At 50.4% G+C, this 17,320-nt stretch overlaps 4 protein-coding genes across 5 annotated transcripts; 2 read left to right on the forward strand and 2 right to left on the reverse strand.

Moving 5' to 3' along the window:
• Positions 1–889: 889 nt before the first annotated feature.
• TrAtP1_010457 (uncharacterized protein) lies at positions 890–2,087 on the forward strand (the record flags this gene model as incomplete). The annotated part of the gene is made up of 2 exons (XM_014089706.1): positions 890–1,268; positions 1,339–2,087. The coding sequence occupies 2 exons, from the start codon at positions 890–892 to the stop codon at positions 2,085–2,087; spliced, it is 1,128 nt and encodes a 375-aa protein (XP_013945181.1).
• On the reverse strand, positions 1,810–4,363 carry TrAtP1_010458 (uncharacterized protein). The gene is made up of 3 exons (XM_014089705.2): positions 4,175–4,363; positions 3,786–4,088; positions 1,810–3,724 (listed from the first exon to the last, which is right to left on the reverse strand). The coding sequence occupies exons 1-3, from the start codon at positions 4,257–4,259 to the stop codon at positions 2,508–2,510; spliced, it is 1,605 nt and encodes a 534-aa protein (XP_013945180.2). The 5' UTR covers positions 4,260–4,363; the 3' UTR covers positions 1,810–2,507.
• Positions 4,364–9,463, forward strand: TrAtP1_010459 (uncharacterized protein). 2 transcript variants are annotated; one of them, XM_066114718.1, is made up of 4 exons: positions 4,364–4,697; positions 4,760–5,044; positions 5,109–5,173; positions 5,226–9,463. In XM_066114718.1, the coding sequence occupies exons 1-4, from the start codon at positions 4,581–4,583 to the stop codon at positions 5,344–5,346; spliced, it is 588 nt and encodes a 195-aa protein (XP_065970815.1). In that variant the 5' UTR covers positions 4,364–4,580; the 3' UTR covers positions 5,347–9,463. The 2 variants fall into 2 exon arrangements, with proteins under 2 accessions (XP_065970815.1, XP_065970816.1); XM_066114719.1 differs by having other exon boundaries at positions 5,109–9,463.
• A 1,262-nt stretch (positions 9,464–10,725) lies between these two features.
• TrAtP1_010460 (uncharacterized protein) lies at positions 10,726–13,292 on the reverse strand. Its single transcript, XM_014089702.2, has 2 exons — positions 12,710–13,292; positions 10,726–12,614 (listed from the first exon to the last, which is right to left on the reverse strand). The coding sequence occupies exons 1-2, from the start codon at positions 12,769–12,771 to the stop codon at positions 11,333–11,335; spliced, it is 1,344 nt and encodes a 447-aa protein (XP_013945177.2). The 5' UTR covers positions 12,772–13,292; the 3' UTR covers positions 10,726–11,332.
• Between the last annotated feature and the right edge of the window lie 4,028 nt (positions 13,293–17,320).

Below are 17,320 nucleotides of genomic sequence, written 5' to 3' on the forward strand. Positions count from 1 at the left end.
GGCTGGACTGTAATTTGTTGTCTTCAGGGGAACCGTTCATCGCATGAGTATGCTCATCAGATTCGTGGCTTTTATTCTTGGCGGACTGAGGCGGCATTGCTCTTCTCTGCCTCATCCACCTTGTCAAGGCACAAGATTTGTTGGGCGGCGTGCACTGTGAAAATTTCTCAACTGGGCTTCTTATTCCGAATTGTGCTACAGATTGTCGTAGGTAAAGAGCAGTTGCTGGATTCTTGTCCGCGTAATCTCTTGACTTAGTCGGTGGGTATTTAGTGGCAGAAGGGGCAAAAGAAATACCTATCTTCAGATTATGTACCATTCTCTTGCTCTATAAACAAAGGGCTGTGAACTCTGACAAACACGGTGCAGCAAATAATGCATCCATGTTTCTTCTTTTTGCCTATGAGTGCCGGCATTTCTTCAAGTAGAGAATCCTCCTCTTCAGAGTCAGAATGAGTCTGAGGCTTGGATTCCAAAAGTTATCAATTGCAAGACCGGTTGCTGCTGAGTGTTCTCTTGTTCTCTATACCATGTCCATTACTGGCAGGACTACTTGTGGGTTGATTGTTGGTCTGAGTCTAGTCTCTGGCTACACTGTCTCGGTGAAGTGCGGCTTTGGGCTGCCTATCGCTATTTATAACGCCGCTCTAGAAAGATTCTTTGCTCATTTTGACTGTATATAGTAGAACTAGTTGTTGTAGCAGCATCAGCACCAGCAGCAACAGCAATAGCTACTGGTCAAGACTGCCATCCCAAGATCCCAGCTGGCTACTCCTTCTACAGCTGCCGAGCATAAACCCGTCCTGCCTCCATCTTCTCTCCATTCTTCTGGTTCCAACAACTTCCAACTCCCACAAGCCACCAGCCATCGCTATCAAACCGCGTCACCATGAATCCAATTAGGCCAATCAGGCCCGCACCACCAGCACCACAATTCAAGTGCCAAACATGCTATGTCTCGTTTCCCACGCTATTCCAGCTCGAGATCCATATCGACGCCTACGAGGTTCGTGCTCTGAAACAGGATCAAACCCGTTCTCGTCGGCCGTGGCTGACTCCCTCTCTCTGTCCGTCTGTTTGTCCCGTCCAGCGACTCATCACCGTTTTGATGGAGAGAGTTGCCAAAGCAGCGGCGCATCTCATACCCATCCAGCTAGACCCGTCCGATGCCGACAGGTTCTCCGAGTCAGTCGTCACCAGCAAATGCCCACTGCCGAGTTGCAATTCGGTGAAGCCGCTCAAGGACATGAAATTCCATTTTATACAGCGTATGTCGCTTCTTCTGAGCAAAACTGTGCTGCGTGTACGGAGGCCTGTGCTAACTGGACTCAAAACCAGATGTCGATTGCTTCGAGGTTTGCCCCAGCTGTGGCTATACCTTTGTCAACGTCCACGCCTTTTTTGTTCACCTCAGTGAATGCATCAAAAACGCCGATGAAGCAAAGAAAACGCACATGAACAGAAGGCGGCGTGCACTGGTCCATCGCACAGTGATGCGACTCCAAGAAGCCATGGACGAATTCACGACCGGGCCTGTCGAGACAAGACAAGACGTGAATGCAGGACATCTGCGACAGCATCAGCCACCGCGGCCGCCGTTCTCCGGTGACCCGTCGTTGCATCCTCGCCTGTCGCGCGATTCGTCGGTGCAGAGACACGAGAGAGGGACAGGACCGGTGTACGCTGCGAACCGCAACACAAGAACTCTAGACCAAATCCTGGGTCTGATCGGTCCTGCGACTGATACGCCGCAGCAACAGCCCTGGCGGCCTCCTGGCCTGCCGACTCACGCCTTTAGCCTTGCGCCAAGCTCTATGCGGGATCTTATACCGGTAAAGCCCGTGGTACCGCCTCTGTCTCGTCCAGTCGAGACTGCGTCTACCGTTCAGGCTCCGTGTCCAGTCGAGGAGGTGCCGTGTCCAGTCGAGACTCCACGTCTGGCCGAGGCTTCTCCTCAAGCTCCGTCCAACATGATGCTACCTCTGGACTTGGAGATGGACAATGTGATGCTGCCTGTGGACTGGGAGATGGATGAATTTATGGGGTCATGGCCTCCCGAGCCTTCTTTTGAGCTTAATCCAAACTAACCATGAATTTATAAAGTCGTATCGGTTGAGTAGGTTAGGCAGTAGAGGATATACCTGGTATTGCTCAGCTTTTTCAATAAATGGCATTCTTCAAATTAATAGCATGTCTCTATTGTCTGACTTGCTGCCTTTATGCTTTATTAAGCCCGTGCCCCTGACCGTCAGACGCCAACTCACACACGCACTCCAAATAGAGGAGACAGGTGTGTCGCATGCCATATGTCGTATGTCCTTTTGTCTCGGACACCTTATGTCCTAGACACCTTTTGGCCAAACACTTTTTTGTCCCAGACACCTTTGTCCTCGACACCCTTTGTCCTTGACACTCTTTGTCCTTGACACTCTTTGTCCTCGACACCCTTTGTCCTCGACACCCTTTGTCCTTGACACCCTTTGTCCTCGACATCTCCTCTCTTTCTCTTATCCCACCACATCAAACTTTTCATCGTCGTTATCAGCCATGTCAACATCTGCATTTGATCGGGAAGTAAAGGCTGCCCAGCCTGTTCGGACGGGAATGCTGGGCTCCTCAGCTTTGACTGGCTTGGCTGGCTTGGCCGCTGGCTTGGTTGGCTTGGCTGGCTTGGTTGACTTGGCTGGTTTGGCGGGGGGCGCGGGTTTGGCTGGTTTGGCTGCTCTGCTTGCCCTTGGAGCAGGCTTTGGGAGCTCTTGTTTGACGACGGGCTTTTCTTCTTCCTCTTCCTCCTCGCCGCCCTCTTCTCCTTCGCCTTCTGGGTCCTCTTCGTCGTCCTCTTCATCGTCGTCATCATCGTCGGAGTCGTCATCGTCATCATCGGAGCCTGAGCCTTCGCTCTCGCCCTCACTTCCAGGGTCGTAGTCCTCCTCGTCTTCGTCTTCTTCATCTTGTAGCTGCTGTTCGGCCTCCATCTGCGCACGCTCCAGCTCAGTCATGCCATCGCCTGCCCCCTCACCTTCTGCATCGCCATTCTCCTCTTCGCCATCCTTCTTCTTGGGCGCCTTGTTTTCAGCCAGCTGTAGCTTGCCCTTTCTCTGCTCGGCCATGCTCCTGTCCTGAAGCCTGTTTGTCTTGACGTAGTCATCGATGCCGCCGTAGTTTTGCTGGTCGAGCATACCGAACTCCAGTTCTTCCGTCTTGCCGTCCTCGTCTGTGAAGACTTCGACCACCATGTTGAATGTGATTTGCAGAATGCTCGTGTAGCTGATTGCGGCGATGCGGTTCATGGGGATGAAGATGAGTGGTTTCTTGAAGCCCCAGAAGATGCCGTTTTCGAGGAAGAAGAGGAAGCCGTCCTTTGAGCCCCTGAAGCCGCCGATGTGGACCGCCGTCTCGTTTGGCCGGTGAGGCTGGCGAATCATGCTGTGAAACTTGTTTGGATCGGCAGAGACAATCTTTACGCCGGTGCCTGCAGCCTGTAATCGCTGACTAAAGGCCCAATGGAACAAGGACTTGTAGGTGTCTGATACTGCGGCGGCGGATCCCGACTCACTTCCTCCAATTGTGCCTTGCTTTGGGGCAGTTGCAGGGACCGTGAAGACGAGCGGTTCTACGGATGGCGGAGGGGCCGTCTTGGAAGGTAAGCACGTTCCTTTGGGAAATATGATGTAGTTGTGCTGGACCTGGGCCTTTTCGGGGACGGGGAGATAGAAGGCATATTCTGTTGGGAAATTGTCAGTCTAAATGGGAGCTCTAGATTGCACCGGTGAGGTTTGACGAACCAATATCTCTCCACGCATAGCTGACGCCTTGCAGGGGAGCTGTTGTTCCAGGGGCTCTGGCATATAAGTGGTTGGAGGTGAAGCACATCTCCAGCTTCTTCCTCTGAGGCACGGACACCGAAATCTCTGCAATGCTCAGAAGGACAGCCTCGTCTGCCGCGTTTGAAAGCGCTGCCTGGCTGCTTGGGCTGCCTGCCTCTGCCCCGACTTTCCTCCTCTTCTGTGAGGGCTCTCCATGCTCTTGTAACCGTTCGAAGACGTGGTCGGCGATTTCGTTGAAGAGGGCAATTCGAGCAGGAGAGTCTAATGTACAGTTAGCCTCTTCGATCTGTGCAAGGCTGTGATTGCAGGGCTGTCCCCTGGCTTTTGGGGTATAGTATAGTGTATACCTGCAGCTTGGCTGATCCTGGCAATGATGTCAGGCCGAGACTGAAAGACGGCGTCTATTCGCTGCGCATTGAGTGATTGGGCCATTGTCACGCAGCGGGTGGGATCGAGGCCGACAGAATGCTGCAATGGAATGGAATGATGCCGGAAAAAGGGCAGATTCGGGGCTACACAGAGGCGCGGTTGAGAGCTTCAGGTTGATTTTACTTGCTTCTACAGCTGGACGCGACCTGTAGCGACGTCAAGGCGCTTAGTCATCAGCCGCCATGTCCCCCGCCATGAGGAGGTGAAGTATCAAGTGCTGGATTCACTCAAGATGCCTATCAAGATACCTATCGAGATACCGACTATATACTCCCTGCACGCTCATTTCCAGCTTGGTCAGCGACTAGAATCTCGCCTCGCAGCATGGCAGCGCCTTTTGCCAACTTGTACACGCTCCGAAAGGTGGCCGAGGCTGCCGCCAAAGCGTGCGACGTCTGCTACAAGCCCAGCACATCAGTGCTCATCACGCCTGACAAAAAGGTAGAGGCATTCCAGGCTGGCGATTGTAGAGAAAATGGTTTAACGTGACTTGCTTGCCTTAGGACTTCTTCTACATCTGCCCGGTGCACCTCAAGGACCGCAACTTTTGCAGTCCCAAGATTGATGAAGATGCGGTCAAGGCGAAGCGGGAGAAGGAGTTGGCTGAGGAGAAGGAGAAGTTGAAGAAGGAGTATGAAGAGAAGCAGCGCAAGAAGAAGGAAAAGGAAAAGGAAAAGGAAAAAGAAAAGGACAAGGACAAGAAGGATAAAGACAAAAAGGACAAGGACAAGGACAAAGAAAAGGACAAAGAAAAGGACAAAGAAAAGGATAAGGATGAAGATGAAGCGGTAAGTCACGCAGTATTATCAGCACACAAACTTGCAGATGTTTGGTATATTGACATGAAGCCAGGAAAAGAGTCCAGGTGAAGAAACCCCCAAAGAGGAAGACGAGCCGCGAGTCTTTGAACTCAAGAGGTAAGGACAAGAGCAGAGCTCGTTTCTTACCGTTACTAACACCACGGAACAGTGTCTTCTATCAGCAGCGGTTACAACGCAAGCGCCAAGCGGAAGCTGCCAAACGAGACCGCGAACGAGCATCTCAGCCCAACTACTTTCCATCTGTGCCGACGGGAGCACCTAAAAGATAGACAGCATACCGCCGGACTTTTGTATTCAGCCTGTCATGCCAGTCTACCCCAGCAAGTGCCCATCGACATGGCCGTGCTATATCAATTTACTCGAATCGCTTGAGCCAGCCTACTTTTACTTTTTCCTTTCCCATCCTATGAGGTGGGATATCAACCAAACAGCCACAGGTTTGGCAAATATCGAGAGCTACCAACACCTTCGAGGCTTTGATGGACTAAATTTGTTCCTGATTAGCTCATCTACCCAAAAACGATGGCCCAGTTTGGTCAATTAGCTCATCTCCAAACCAGAATGACTCCCAACCATGCAATCCGAAACACTGCATTCTCATCTTTGAGTAAAGGCATTTCCAACTCCAATACTCGTCCTCGCCGACTCAATCGCTCAAACATGGTTCGTTGGGTCCGCTCTCGCGAGATCCTCGGACACAAAAGGATCTGCAAACAGGCCATAATGAGCAGACATTTGTCAGCATTTTACTTGGCCGATGTTGAATGATTTAGCCCAAATAATACGAGGCATATACCGGCCAATCATGCAATTTGCGGATGGAGACTGTCAATTCTCAGTAAAAGTCAGAGCGTGTTGGCCAGTTGGTCTCAAGTCGGGTCCCGAAACAGCGAAACAGCGACACAGAGGTTCCATGCCTCGCTGACATCAACTGTCGAATCGGGAGAGCCTTGCTAACTGCGGAAGCTGGTGATCGATCCATCCGAAGCTTACTTGTATTATGGAGAACCATTACGGCTAGTACGCACAATACAGCGCATAGCTGCAGTTCGTGGCAGACGGAGAGCCTAAGACGACAAGATGGTGGCAGCTTGACTAGTGCTTACACTTGCGGTGTCAACTACGAGCACCACTGGAGCAGCATCCACGTTGTGCCACTGCAGTTCCTGGGCTGAATTCACACCCCCCTCCACAAGACGAGACTCCAGGGAGACAAGCAGCAAGAAGAAAGGAAGAGGGGGGGGTTTGTTTCTCTAGTCCAATGGCTCAATTTCCCATTGCATCATCTGATTGATATTCCAGCCTTGTGCGGACGGCGGATACTTTTTTTTCTCCAAGCACACACTGGCGGGCGTGGAAAGCATCTTTAAGTTGCATGAGCTCCAAGGACGACAATTCGGCGACTCCAGACACACTTTCGAGCCTCGTGGTCCCCGGTTTCCACAAAAAGGCCAAGGTGATGAGCCAAATTCAAAGTTCAAAGAGCGAGCTGCGCCAAGCTGAGACCTGCGCCAAGTAAGCCTGACCTCTTATAGAGTGGCTTCAAAGAGACTTGCAGTTACTGTACAAAACTACTTGTACGGACCTTAGATGTCACAAGCGCGCGGGAGGTCGTCGGAGAAAGCATCGGAGCATGTCGTCGCAGAGAGCGTCGGGGGAGGAGTGCAAGTATTAGCAACAGCCCTCTTTCTTACTGGGCTATGCACATGTCTGCAGCAGGACCCAGCTCTATACCGAAATTCGTATAGGTCATCATCGCTCTGGGATCCTACCGGTTCAGCGCATCTTGACGACCAGATTTCAGACACCCCTCCCCCCCTGTGCCCAGCTAGCAGAAGGAATTGGCCTCGTTGCTAGCAAGGAGAGAGTTGCCAATTTGCATAGTGCAACCCTGCTCTGCATGCTGACCTCTGCCCACCAAAAAAACAAATGCCCATTTGGGCTCATGCTACATACAAGTACGTCCATGTATATACACGTACCACTCTTGATTGCTGTGCCGAAAAGTAATCTGGGGATCTCCGGCGGCTGTTTCAATCGCCATTGGCTGCCTTTGTATCTGCGGGACTAGGCGCGTGCCGTCGCATTCTCATGCGGTTTTACATATGCGTCCGTCGTTGCTGCGTCTCGTTAACCAATCAATTCGAGATCAGAGCCACAATCAGTTGCGACGGCACCTCTCCGGTTGAGGACTGTCTTGATTCAAGATAGAATTACCTCTTTGTTCTTGTTCTCTCTTGAGGCCCTCTTGGACTTGGCTTAGATTCAGATATTTCGATTGTCTGAAAAGAGACCTGGGCGTGTTGAATAAGGCTTCCTGACAAAGACAACTGTCATCCGCGCTAGCTTTTCATCTCGGCTTCGAGTATCCGGTAGTATTGACGAGTTCCCGGTATTTGCGACGGCAAACCAGCAAAGAAACTCAAATGCAGAACCATGTTTCATTTGCTCGGTTACCCACTCAGACGGTAACAAGGTCTGGGCTAGCTGACCGGTGGATGAAAGCCACGGAAGCGTTACGCGGTTCATCCTGCAGGCCTTGGCGATGGTCAAGGGACAAAAGGGCTTGAGCGCAAGACTTCACCCCTCTACTCCATATAGGGTCCAAGCTTGAACCATGACCAGCCTTGGCCGCGAGCCCCCGGTGGAATGGTCGAATCCTACAAGCACCACTGCAGTGGAAGGGCGTGAAGAGTCGGCCTTGTTTGTGGAGGTTGCTGCAACGTCCCCATAACGCGGTCCGAGCTGTCATCGGATCCTGGGCGATTTTCGGTGCTTTTTGGTTTTTGTGAGTTGTGAGTTTTTGCGAGAACTGGACCCTGAAAGGAGATTATTTCCGGGGGCATATTCCAACGGTCGCCTAAACCTTTCTCCATGAAGAAAGGATGCTTTGACTGGGGAGGGGTTTATAATTCGCAAACAACTTTTGAAGTTCTAAACTCGAACGTGGGATGATGATTGGTGCGATAGAGTGTGTGGTATTGAGAGATTAACAACAATCAATCACCGCATTTTGAGCCCACTCTTTTGAAGACCTTTCTCGTGTCTCTATGCTCTCCATCTTTAGGGCCAACAAGAAGATTCCCGGATTAGTTTAAGCAGCATTCCCCCCTGGACTCTAGCTGGACTTGGCTACTCAAGCCACGTTTGAAATTGAACCTGCTTACGCCAGCAGGCAATACGACTAAGCAACTCGGAATCGACCGCACAAAGTTGCTGAAAACAATCCTTCTTACCATATTTGTCAAAGAGCATCTGTGCATACAAACTGCAGCTTGTCTAAAGGATCTAGATTCGTATGGGAGGGGCGATGGATGAAACAAACCCAATTGCCGCTGCATGGCCATGATCTTTTGTGAACCCCTCACCCCCCTTCCCGGGGTCACCGACGATCCCAGCTGCGTGGTATCACTGGGACCTGGTGCCTTGCTTTTTCTTTTTTTCGTTAGCAAGACGCCTCCATGGCCTTTGTTTTGGGTCGTACAGTAAGCTGGGGCGTGAGGAGGCTTGCGGTTAAGGCCAGGAAAGTTAAGCGACCATGTCGAGGTTACGATGAGTGAGAGAAATAAGCAGAGGGCAAAAGAGAAAGATTCTAGAAGGCACAAGGGATGGGCATGACTGCTTGGCCAGGGATGTAGTTTTTGGAAGGATCCCAGTATCCGGTGCTGACCTGTGGCCAAAAGCGGCCATATCGTTTGTTTTTGCTTGTAATTCTGCGTCGTATTTGTCGCCAACGTCGTGGTGGTCAAGGAAGGCCCTTGTTGAATGGAATGGCGAAAATGCAGGATTCGGGGCAGTTGAAACTCGGGGAAATCAAGTCTTACAGCTGCTCTACTCTGGGATATACATACTACCGTATTGGGGGAGTTATCAAAGCTGTTTCCGGCCCTGCGTCTTACATAGCTCAAACGTCCTGGCTAAGGATCACACCCCGTTTTTGTCTTCTGTTCTTCTTTATATGGTTGCCTATCTGTTAATTCTGTTGCCTATAAGGATGCGAATCCCGATTTGGTCCCCCCTCCCTTGGTTCTAGAACGTGTATTCGTTGACATGAGTTATCAAAGAGCCTCTTCTGATAACAAAGAAACCCTGGCAAGCAAGGGCCGGCAAACTCAATCCTGTGAAATTGCCCGACTTTTTTTTTCCTTCTCTCTTTCAAGGGGGACTTTTCTGCGCATTATTATAGGATTATGTCAACAAATGAGATAAGCGGCCCGAAGACAAGGCCAGAAAATCAAATTCGCGCAACCTTGTGTTCAGCATGATGGGTAGTACACAATAGCTGACGTTTGTTATTTGATATAAAAAATGCCGAACCCTGCATTCTGTATTATATTGATAGGTAGTTTTTAGTTATATGCTCTTTGTTTAGTGCAGTTCTACTCTGGCCAACCAACTTGCAGCAAATTGTTAAAACCGGCGCTAAGAATCTACGGCCGTTGTGTCAGTTCAGCGACAGCCGGATATATACTATCCTGTCAACAGTAAAAGCTGCTGTAAAGTCCAGTCAGCAAGATTCGCTCAAAGAAGCAAAGCTGATGACCCTGAGTCAGTCCTACGAGCTGGGGGACCCATCCCCTGACAAAGATTACAAAAGCGGAAAAATATACAGTATATGGGTTTCGATATACGACTATATTCTGCTGCATCTACAAGGCGTCAAGTCATAAGGTTTTACCTAGTCTCTTTTTCCGGCATCTATTTTCCATGGTTAGTAATATTCCACCTTGATAGTAACAGAAAGGACTATTGCCGTGACTATCCCACCTCACCTGTAACCTTCTAATTCGGCTCTCCCCACCCCGAAGCAAGAAAGTAAAACACACCCCTTCTTTCTTTCCCGGCATATAATTTGTCCTTTTTTTTTTTTCCTTTTCCGTCCCGCCGGCAATGCAGAAAAAAGAAAAGGCCTTGATTTGAATATGTAGGTACTTTCGGGAAACAAGTTGATACTACCTAACATTCGCCTCCTTTTTTTTTTTGTCTCACCGACCCCGGTTTTGATTGGTTCCGCAGACGGAGGCTGGGGGGCGTTTGTTTGCTTCGGGCTTTTACCAAAATCCAAGTGTCCGGAAAAGCAAACGGCAATGAAATGCCGCGGAACTTCAGGACCCAATGTGGAATTATATAACAAGACAAAAGAAAGGGTACCTACGTACTGAGTATTATGCGAGTGGGAAAGAGTACTGTAGTATTCCGTGATTTACCGGGTGTGTGGTAAACGCGTCTGTCCAAGTAGGGCGTGTAGATGCAGCCTTACAATGCTACATGTACATGGCTTTTTCGCAACGGCAAACTTGGAATATACCGGTTGTGGATAATGGTGTATAAAAGTCACAGTCACATGCTAGATATATGGGAAAGGTTATCGAGCACCGCAGTTCTGTTATCCGGCATTCCGGCTATAGCGTGGACTGCTGCAGCAGATACTACTGATGCAACTTATGCCACTGTTGCATGTATTACGCAGCTGCATATTTTAATACGTGGGCTGGTAGCCTTGCCATACCGCAGTTGGGGGTCAGAAGTTGAGATTAGAGTGCTGTATACCTTTTCCCTAATAAATTCATGCTTCCATTAGCACAGGAATGTAAAAGAGGGAGAAGATACAAGTATGATGGGTGCATGGCATGGCTTGATTTCTACTCCTTTTGTCTTTTGAAGAACCCTCAGTTACAATGTTTACATAATCACACCACGCAAACATTACAGCCATGCATCGCAAGCATGTAATCAGTGGCAGAGAGAGAATCCTTATACTACTATTCTTCAGAGCCACAACTATAAATTCTTGGCAGTCCGAATGTGGCATCCCAAGATCGGCTAGACGCGAGAGTGTAGACATTTACCAAAGAAGACAGGCAAAGATGGTGAAAGAAAGATAAACTACTGTTTATAGGCGAAGTATAAGCGACGTAGGCGAATCTTGAATTGCTTTGCATATTGGTCCATTCATATCTCAGGCACTGCTCGGCAGTTACCATTGCGCTGTGATATTTATTGAGACAAATGCAATAGTTCTTTGCAGTGGCAGGTGGCTAGGAGAAGAAAGGAATCGAGATGTGATACAAGTACATGTTAAACAGTACCTATGCTCGCTCTGCCAAAGTAGGAAATTGCGAGGAATAATCCGGAGAATTAACCGGTCAATTTTGACGCCCTGATTCTGCTGCTACTCGTCCTTGATTTACAAGCACGAGCAATAGTGTCTGTAGTACCTGGTAGTGCATGTTAGTCACGACTGCTCTGCAGCAATCATAGGTTCCCATTGCCGCCTCTGGCCCCCGGTGGCATCCGAAGCATTGGCCTGGACACCTCCTCGTCGACCCTGGCCTTTTGCAGCGAAAAGGCCGGGTCCTCTCTGCCACCGCACGAGCACGGGAAGCCCTTCCAGTCGTACCGCCCCACGCCGGCGCCGCATCTGGGGTTCGGACACACCAGGCGGCCGCCGAGCTCGCCCTTCTCCAGTTCGCCGCGCATCCAGCTAAGCGGCTCGATGAAGAAGTGCTGGCAGGGCGGGCGTGTGGGCGGCGGCAGGCCCCGGGCCTTTGCGGCGTCGAGCTCCTCGTCGCTAAAGGGGCGTGGTTGATGCGGGACGATGAAGGGGCCTGTGACGAGGATGCGGCGGCACTTTTTGCAGCGGAGCCTTCTGTCTCCGGCGGGGGTGGAAGCAGACGTCGACGATGCATCAGCAGACGGCGCTGATGATGCCTCTGCGGCCACCTCGTCTCCGAAAAAGAGCTGCGAGGGGGCCTGGCCCACGGCGAGGCTTTCCTTGGCAGCACGCTGATATAGCCAGCGCTGGTAGATGGGCTGAGACTCGACACCCCCCTCGACAGGGCAGCCCATCCGCCACCAATGGTCGAGCTGCAGCATGAAGCCGCTGTTGGGGTCGGCAAGGGGCCGCGTCTTCTTGACAAAGGCGAGCGCTGCGCGGACCGGCTCACAGACAGATTCGTCATACTGTCCAGGATGCTGAGGGACTAGCGATGAGGCCAGTTCTGCGCCTGCAGAGCCGGTAAATCGATCGGGGTGGCGCCAGAGGAGATAGGCGATGATGACGGAGATGGAGCGAGACTTGCCCGCGGCACAGTGGACGAAGACGGCGCCGCGACGACCCCGTGGTGCTTCAGGTGCTTCAGGTGCATCAGGAGGAGGGACGCCCGATGCTGATGTTGATGCTGACACGAGTGATGACGTTGATGACGATGCTAAGCTCTTGTTGTCGCCATCCAAGGAGATGTCCTCGACGGCCTTTTGCATGCTAGCAACGTCGGAGCTAGAAGGGGCCTTGCGGCGGGGCCTGGTGCTCCGCAGCCCTTCGTCTATGAACTTGACTGCCTGGGGAAGCTCGATGAGGAGATCCGAGTCATCGACATCGTCAATGTCAATGAGGAGGTGCTGGAAGGCCTTGCCGTACTCGGAGAAGGGCTCATCCTTGAAGTTTTTGAGACTGGCCGGGTTGAAGGAGACTAGTGAGAGGACGTGTGTGATTTTCCTTTCCAGCAGGGACTGTGAGCGACGAAGGGCCCAGATGCTGTTTAAATGGATGTCAGCCATGAGGTTTCAATGAATTGTACATGCACATGATTCATGTAAAAGTGCTGTAACAAAAGAGTGTCTTCAACTCACCCTCCGACATAGAGATTCGGCACGCCATCAATCGTGCTCAGAGCCATCTCGACGACGCTCATCTCGAGAGCCCGGTGCTCTTCCAGTTCCAGCTGATGGCCGAATTGCTCTCTCTCGCCCTCGACGGGGGGGATGTCGTCTGGCAGTGGGGAGGCCAGTGTGTCTGACAGGGGTGAGCCTCGAAGAAATGCTTGTTGATTGGTATCTGTGTGGCTAATATACACCCAGCCTTTGGTATGTCGATGGTTCTGCGAATGTGTCTATGGCCAAAGTCTTGACGGCCAGAAATGAGTGCTGGGATATAGACACCGGATATGGAATTGCCTCTTCGTCCTTGCTCGCGGTTTGTCTGAATTTGTTTGACAAGAGATGAGTGGTGAGAAAGACGCGATGGTGTAAGAGAGGGGAAAACTCTGACGACCCAATGGCCAAAAGGCACGGAGACCAAGTCTCGACAGAATGCAGCAGCTCAAGTCAGGAATAGACAAAGAATTGCCAAAGAATATGAGATATCCAAGAGAAGAAAAAGAGTAGACGAGTTTGCGATAAACCAGCTCGCCTCGTCGTCGTTTCTATTGCCTCGGTTCAATGCTCAGAAGACGACAGCTCTGGATGCATCTTCATTTTTCCCGAGCGCACCGCCACTTGGACCTGTCAAGCTTCAGCCACAGCCCCTCTCGCACTCAGCCTTACGCCCTACAGGGCTCCAGCCTCGCGCTCGTCTACCGCCTGCTCCAGCGGGGGTTGCGCTGTAATCCTGCCCTGTAGCGTCTGCACTCGTGCCCTAAACGCGCGCTACGTCCAGCCGCAGCAGCCCACAGCACCCTCTCGTCCGCTAAATCGCCACCCGTGGGCGTTGTTCCATCTCCCAGCGTGTAAGTGAATCAAGCCAGCATGATGGAGGGTTGCACCAGCTGCGGCGCACGGCACTTTGCTCAATGTCGGGCTTATGTTGATGAGCGCAATGTACTTGGATGTACTTGTATGTTTGTGCTGCAGTGAATGTATCTGCATGTACTGCACAGCCTTGTTCTGCTATTGCCCATGGCCCCTGCACATGTCGGGTATCTTCCATGGGATTTGGCGATGCACAAACGCCGGCTGTTGGCTGGTTTGCGGGCATTTCTGCACCGGATGATGCTCGTTCCTTCGGGCGGACTCGTGCTCTCAGGACTTGCCTTTTGAAGCAGCAGCTGAGCAATAAAGGCGACTCTCTACATGTACGGAGGTAGATGGAGTGATGGACAGAGAATAGAAAGAATACATGTACACATCAGTCCTCCGTACATGTAGCTACTATTGCCATCGGCATTTGAAAGAACTAAAAGGAACAAGAATACGTCTCACAGGGATCCCCGTCTTTTCCCGCTAAAGATGCATTGCAGAAATCCTTCTCATCCTGCTGCCACTGCTACATACCTCCATATACTTACATGTAATCACAAGGCCCTCCACCTTTGATGCTCTGCTGCGAGATACCAGGCCCAACATTCATCAACTCTCACATCGAGGATACATTTACATGTGTATGCACATCACATCATACCTGTCCATCGTCATCTTTAAGGCGTGATGCTGCATCCATCGATTCACCCCCCCATCAATCGTTACCGACTGCCCAATGCACATGTGCATGCATGCGGGTGGAAATAGGACAAGCTATACATCTACATGTATGATGATCATCGTCAGCAGCATCATTGGCGATTGCCTGCCGATCAGTCACGGCCGTTGGGTTGCAACTGCTTCTTATCGGCAAGACTCTATATTTAGACGCTCTTGTATATAATTGATAATGGAAGCAGTGGAAGATCCATGCCATTTCCCCAAATGACTAATACCACGCTGTTGATGTCACTCGCCGTGGCTATATATGTCATACTTGGCAGTATTGCATTTCATCTCACCGTAAGCACCATGCTTGAGTTCTTTGCGACAGTCCTAGATTGAAGACCCAAACATGTACTCACCCTGTCCTTGCAGACTCTCCCACCACCTACCGATAAATCTTATTGGGATGTGCGCTTTGCAGATTCTCCATATATACTTTGCGTAAATGGAGGAGGGTGTGAGAGGTAGAAACGCTCAATGCAAGTATATCAGATGTGTGTGACAAGACTCCATACCTTGTGAACCAGCCGTAACATGATTACTGCCTACTTACATCTTTTATTCAAGCTCCAAAACAACGCATAATGTTCCTAACAAGTAATCATGCATCTTTTATGCCCCCCCTCTTGTTGTCTTAAAGTGCTTACAAGTGGTAACTAAGCAGGTGTTTTTCATCTCAGGTCTCTTTTTAGCGGGAAGCCTTGCCGAGGCGCTTTTTGCCTTGAATTCTTGTCTTCTGGCTTCAACACACCTGCTCTCCCTTGGCTTGCCAGAGTATGATGCATGTAATCTACACATACTTGCAGGATCAGAGGCCAGGGAGGGCGTGAGAATGCCGCATCTTCCTTATGCCTTCTATTGATTCCAGTTGATTAAATCCGTTTTCCTGTTGATCTCTCCTAGCAGGATCCGATTGCGTCCCTCAGCCCCGTCTTTGAGCGGATACTACTCTGTAGTAGCACCGTACTATCTCTGTCCTATTATGCGTCAGCGACAACATAATTAGACGCCTGGCGTGCGCCAAAAGGCAATTAGGGCACGACAATCTCTTTTCCTCATCGACAAGAAGCAAACATTGAAGCGTCTGAGGCGCCTAGGCGAAAGTATTACTCCTTGGCTCGCATAAACTGTACAAGTGATGCTCTGTTTCAATCTTCATCTTTGTTTTCAATTTTATCTCAGTGTTATTACCCCATATTGCTCGATAATACACGTATCCATGACCCATCGCCTAAATACACGAATTTCCTCTTCCGTCCTTGATATTTTTTTCCTCCAACAGAAAGCCGTTATTCGCTTCGCCCTTGACCACTCCTACATCAATTACTAAATTATGCCTATTTGCCCCCCCCCTAAAACCTGTACGATAGTCAAGTAAATAGGCGCTCTTGGCACTCCATGCAAACCAGAAACTACTTGTACATCGCCCTTCCCCAGTGCCAAGACGCTGGCCGCGGGTTTCAGCAACGGCGCATGTATATCGCTGCCCGCTCAGGGCTTCACGTAGGGCGCTCTATCTCCATCTCCATCTCACGCAGTCTCCATTTCACAGCCAGGGATCCCCGGCTGTCCCCCCCCATATTACTTACTGTATAGGCATCACGGAGGAAATAGTCCACCGAACGCAACCAAAGAACCATGATCGTCGGCGCCTTCCGCGAATTGGATCACAAATACACGTATTCTTCGCCAAACGGCACAACCAGCCCCGGGTTTCAAGACCGCAAACTGTTACTTGAGAGAAACCGGCATTAAACGTACAGTGTAAGCATATCATCATTTAGTAGCCCATGGGCCAGCACTATTGCTGCTAGTCCGAGTCCTAGTCATGCCTAGGTAGTCCTAGAGAGCCTCATGACTTGTACGTCTTCTATTTTAATGTTGTCCCATTGTTGCAATCATCTCGAAGCCGAGCCGAAACAAGTAAACAAGCTCCCCCCTCCCCCCTTATTAGTGATGCTTATACTGACAGCTGGGCTGATACCGCAGCCGACTTCGTGCCCTGCTTATCACGCATCGTTTCTTCTCACAAGCCCCTCCCTTCTGTTACCAGCAGGGTGGTTTTTATTTCCTCTTTCGGCCCCCAGCAGGACGCACCAGCGTGGTATTCCAAATGCACATGTCACAGATATATGCCTAGACACAGATATAGCTATTTTCCCGGTGCCAGCCTTGAATTGAACCATGTTCCATGTCTCTTGTTTTCACTTGCCGTTGTCAAAAGCTGGTTAATTCCAGTATTGCTAATCTTACTTGCGATAAACGATACACCACGCCAGCTTCTACCCGTCGGAACATTTAAAGCAAGGCTGTCGGTACCCACCAATCTTGAATCATCATTTATAAATCTCCTGCATATATAGATGTATACGTGAATAAGCACAATGTTCACACAAAGCCCTTGCAATACCAATGGACACCGGCATCTAAACAGCCCGCCCCCACGAACATCTTTCCAAGAAACATGGCATCGACTTTCTCTCGGCATCCTATCCAATCGGCATTCCATCCCATCTCTTCCAACGGCATTCCATCTCATCTCTTCCAACGGCAAGTTCCGCCCCGAAACTGCCTCAGGTGTACCTCATTCCTCATTGTCTTCGGTGACCATCTCACCACACGCCAAGGTATGTAATTACAGTAGCACCTTGGCGATCCAACCCCCTAACTCTCCTATTTCATCATCCTTCTCCTTCGTCGTCCATTCTTCTATGTAATTCCAAATCTGCACTCCGAAAAGTGAACACATCTAATCTTGGCCAAGTCATCTTCATCATCATCCTCGTCTAGTTCTCTTTCTTGTTTCGTTTCGTCTCACTGCTCCCCCCCTCCCCTTCCCCTCACTCACTCCAGATGCTCTCCTCAGCATGTAAGCAAAGGGCAATAAAACCAAGAAACAGGGGGGAGCAATATGTCCTCCAATCATGACGAATTGCAAACATGGAGACGGTAGCAAGGCCAATGCAAGGCCAATGCACAGAGCAGCACTTCCTGTTTTGT

Source organism: Trichoderma atroviride, chromosome 5 (assembly GCF_020647795.1).
Source record: "Trichoderma atroviride chromosome 5, complete sequence".
Lineage (NCBI taxonomy): Eukaryota > Fungi > Ascomycota > Sordariomycetes > Hypocreales > Hypocreaceae > Trichoderma > Trichoderma atroviride.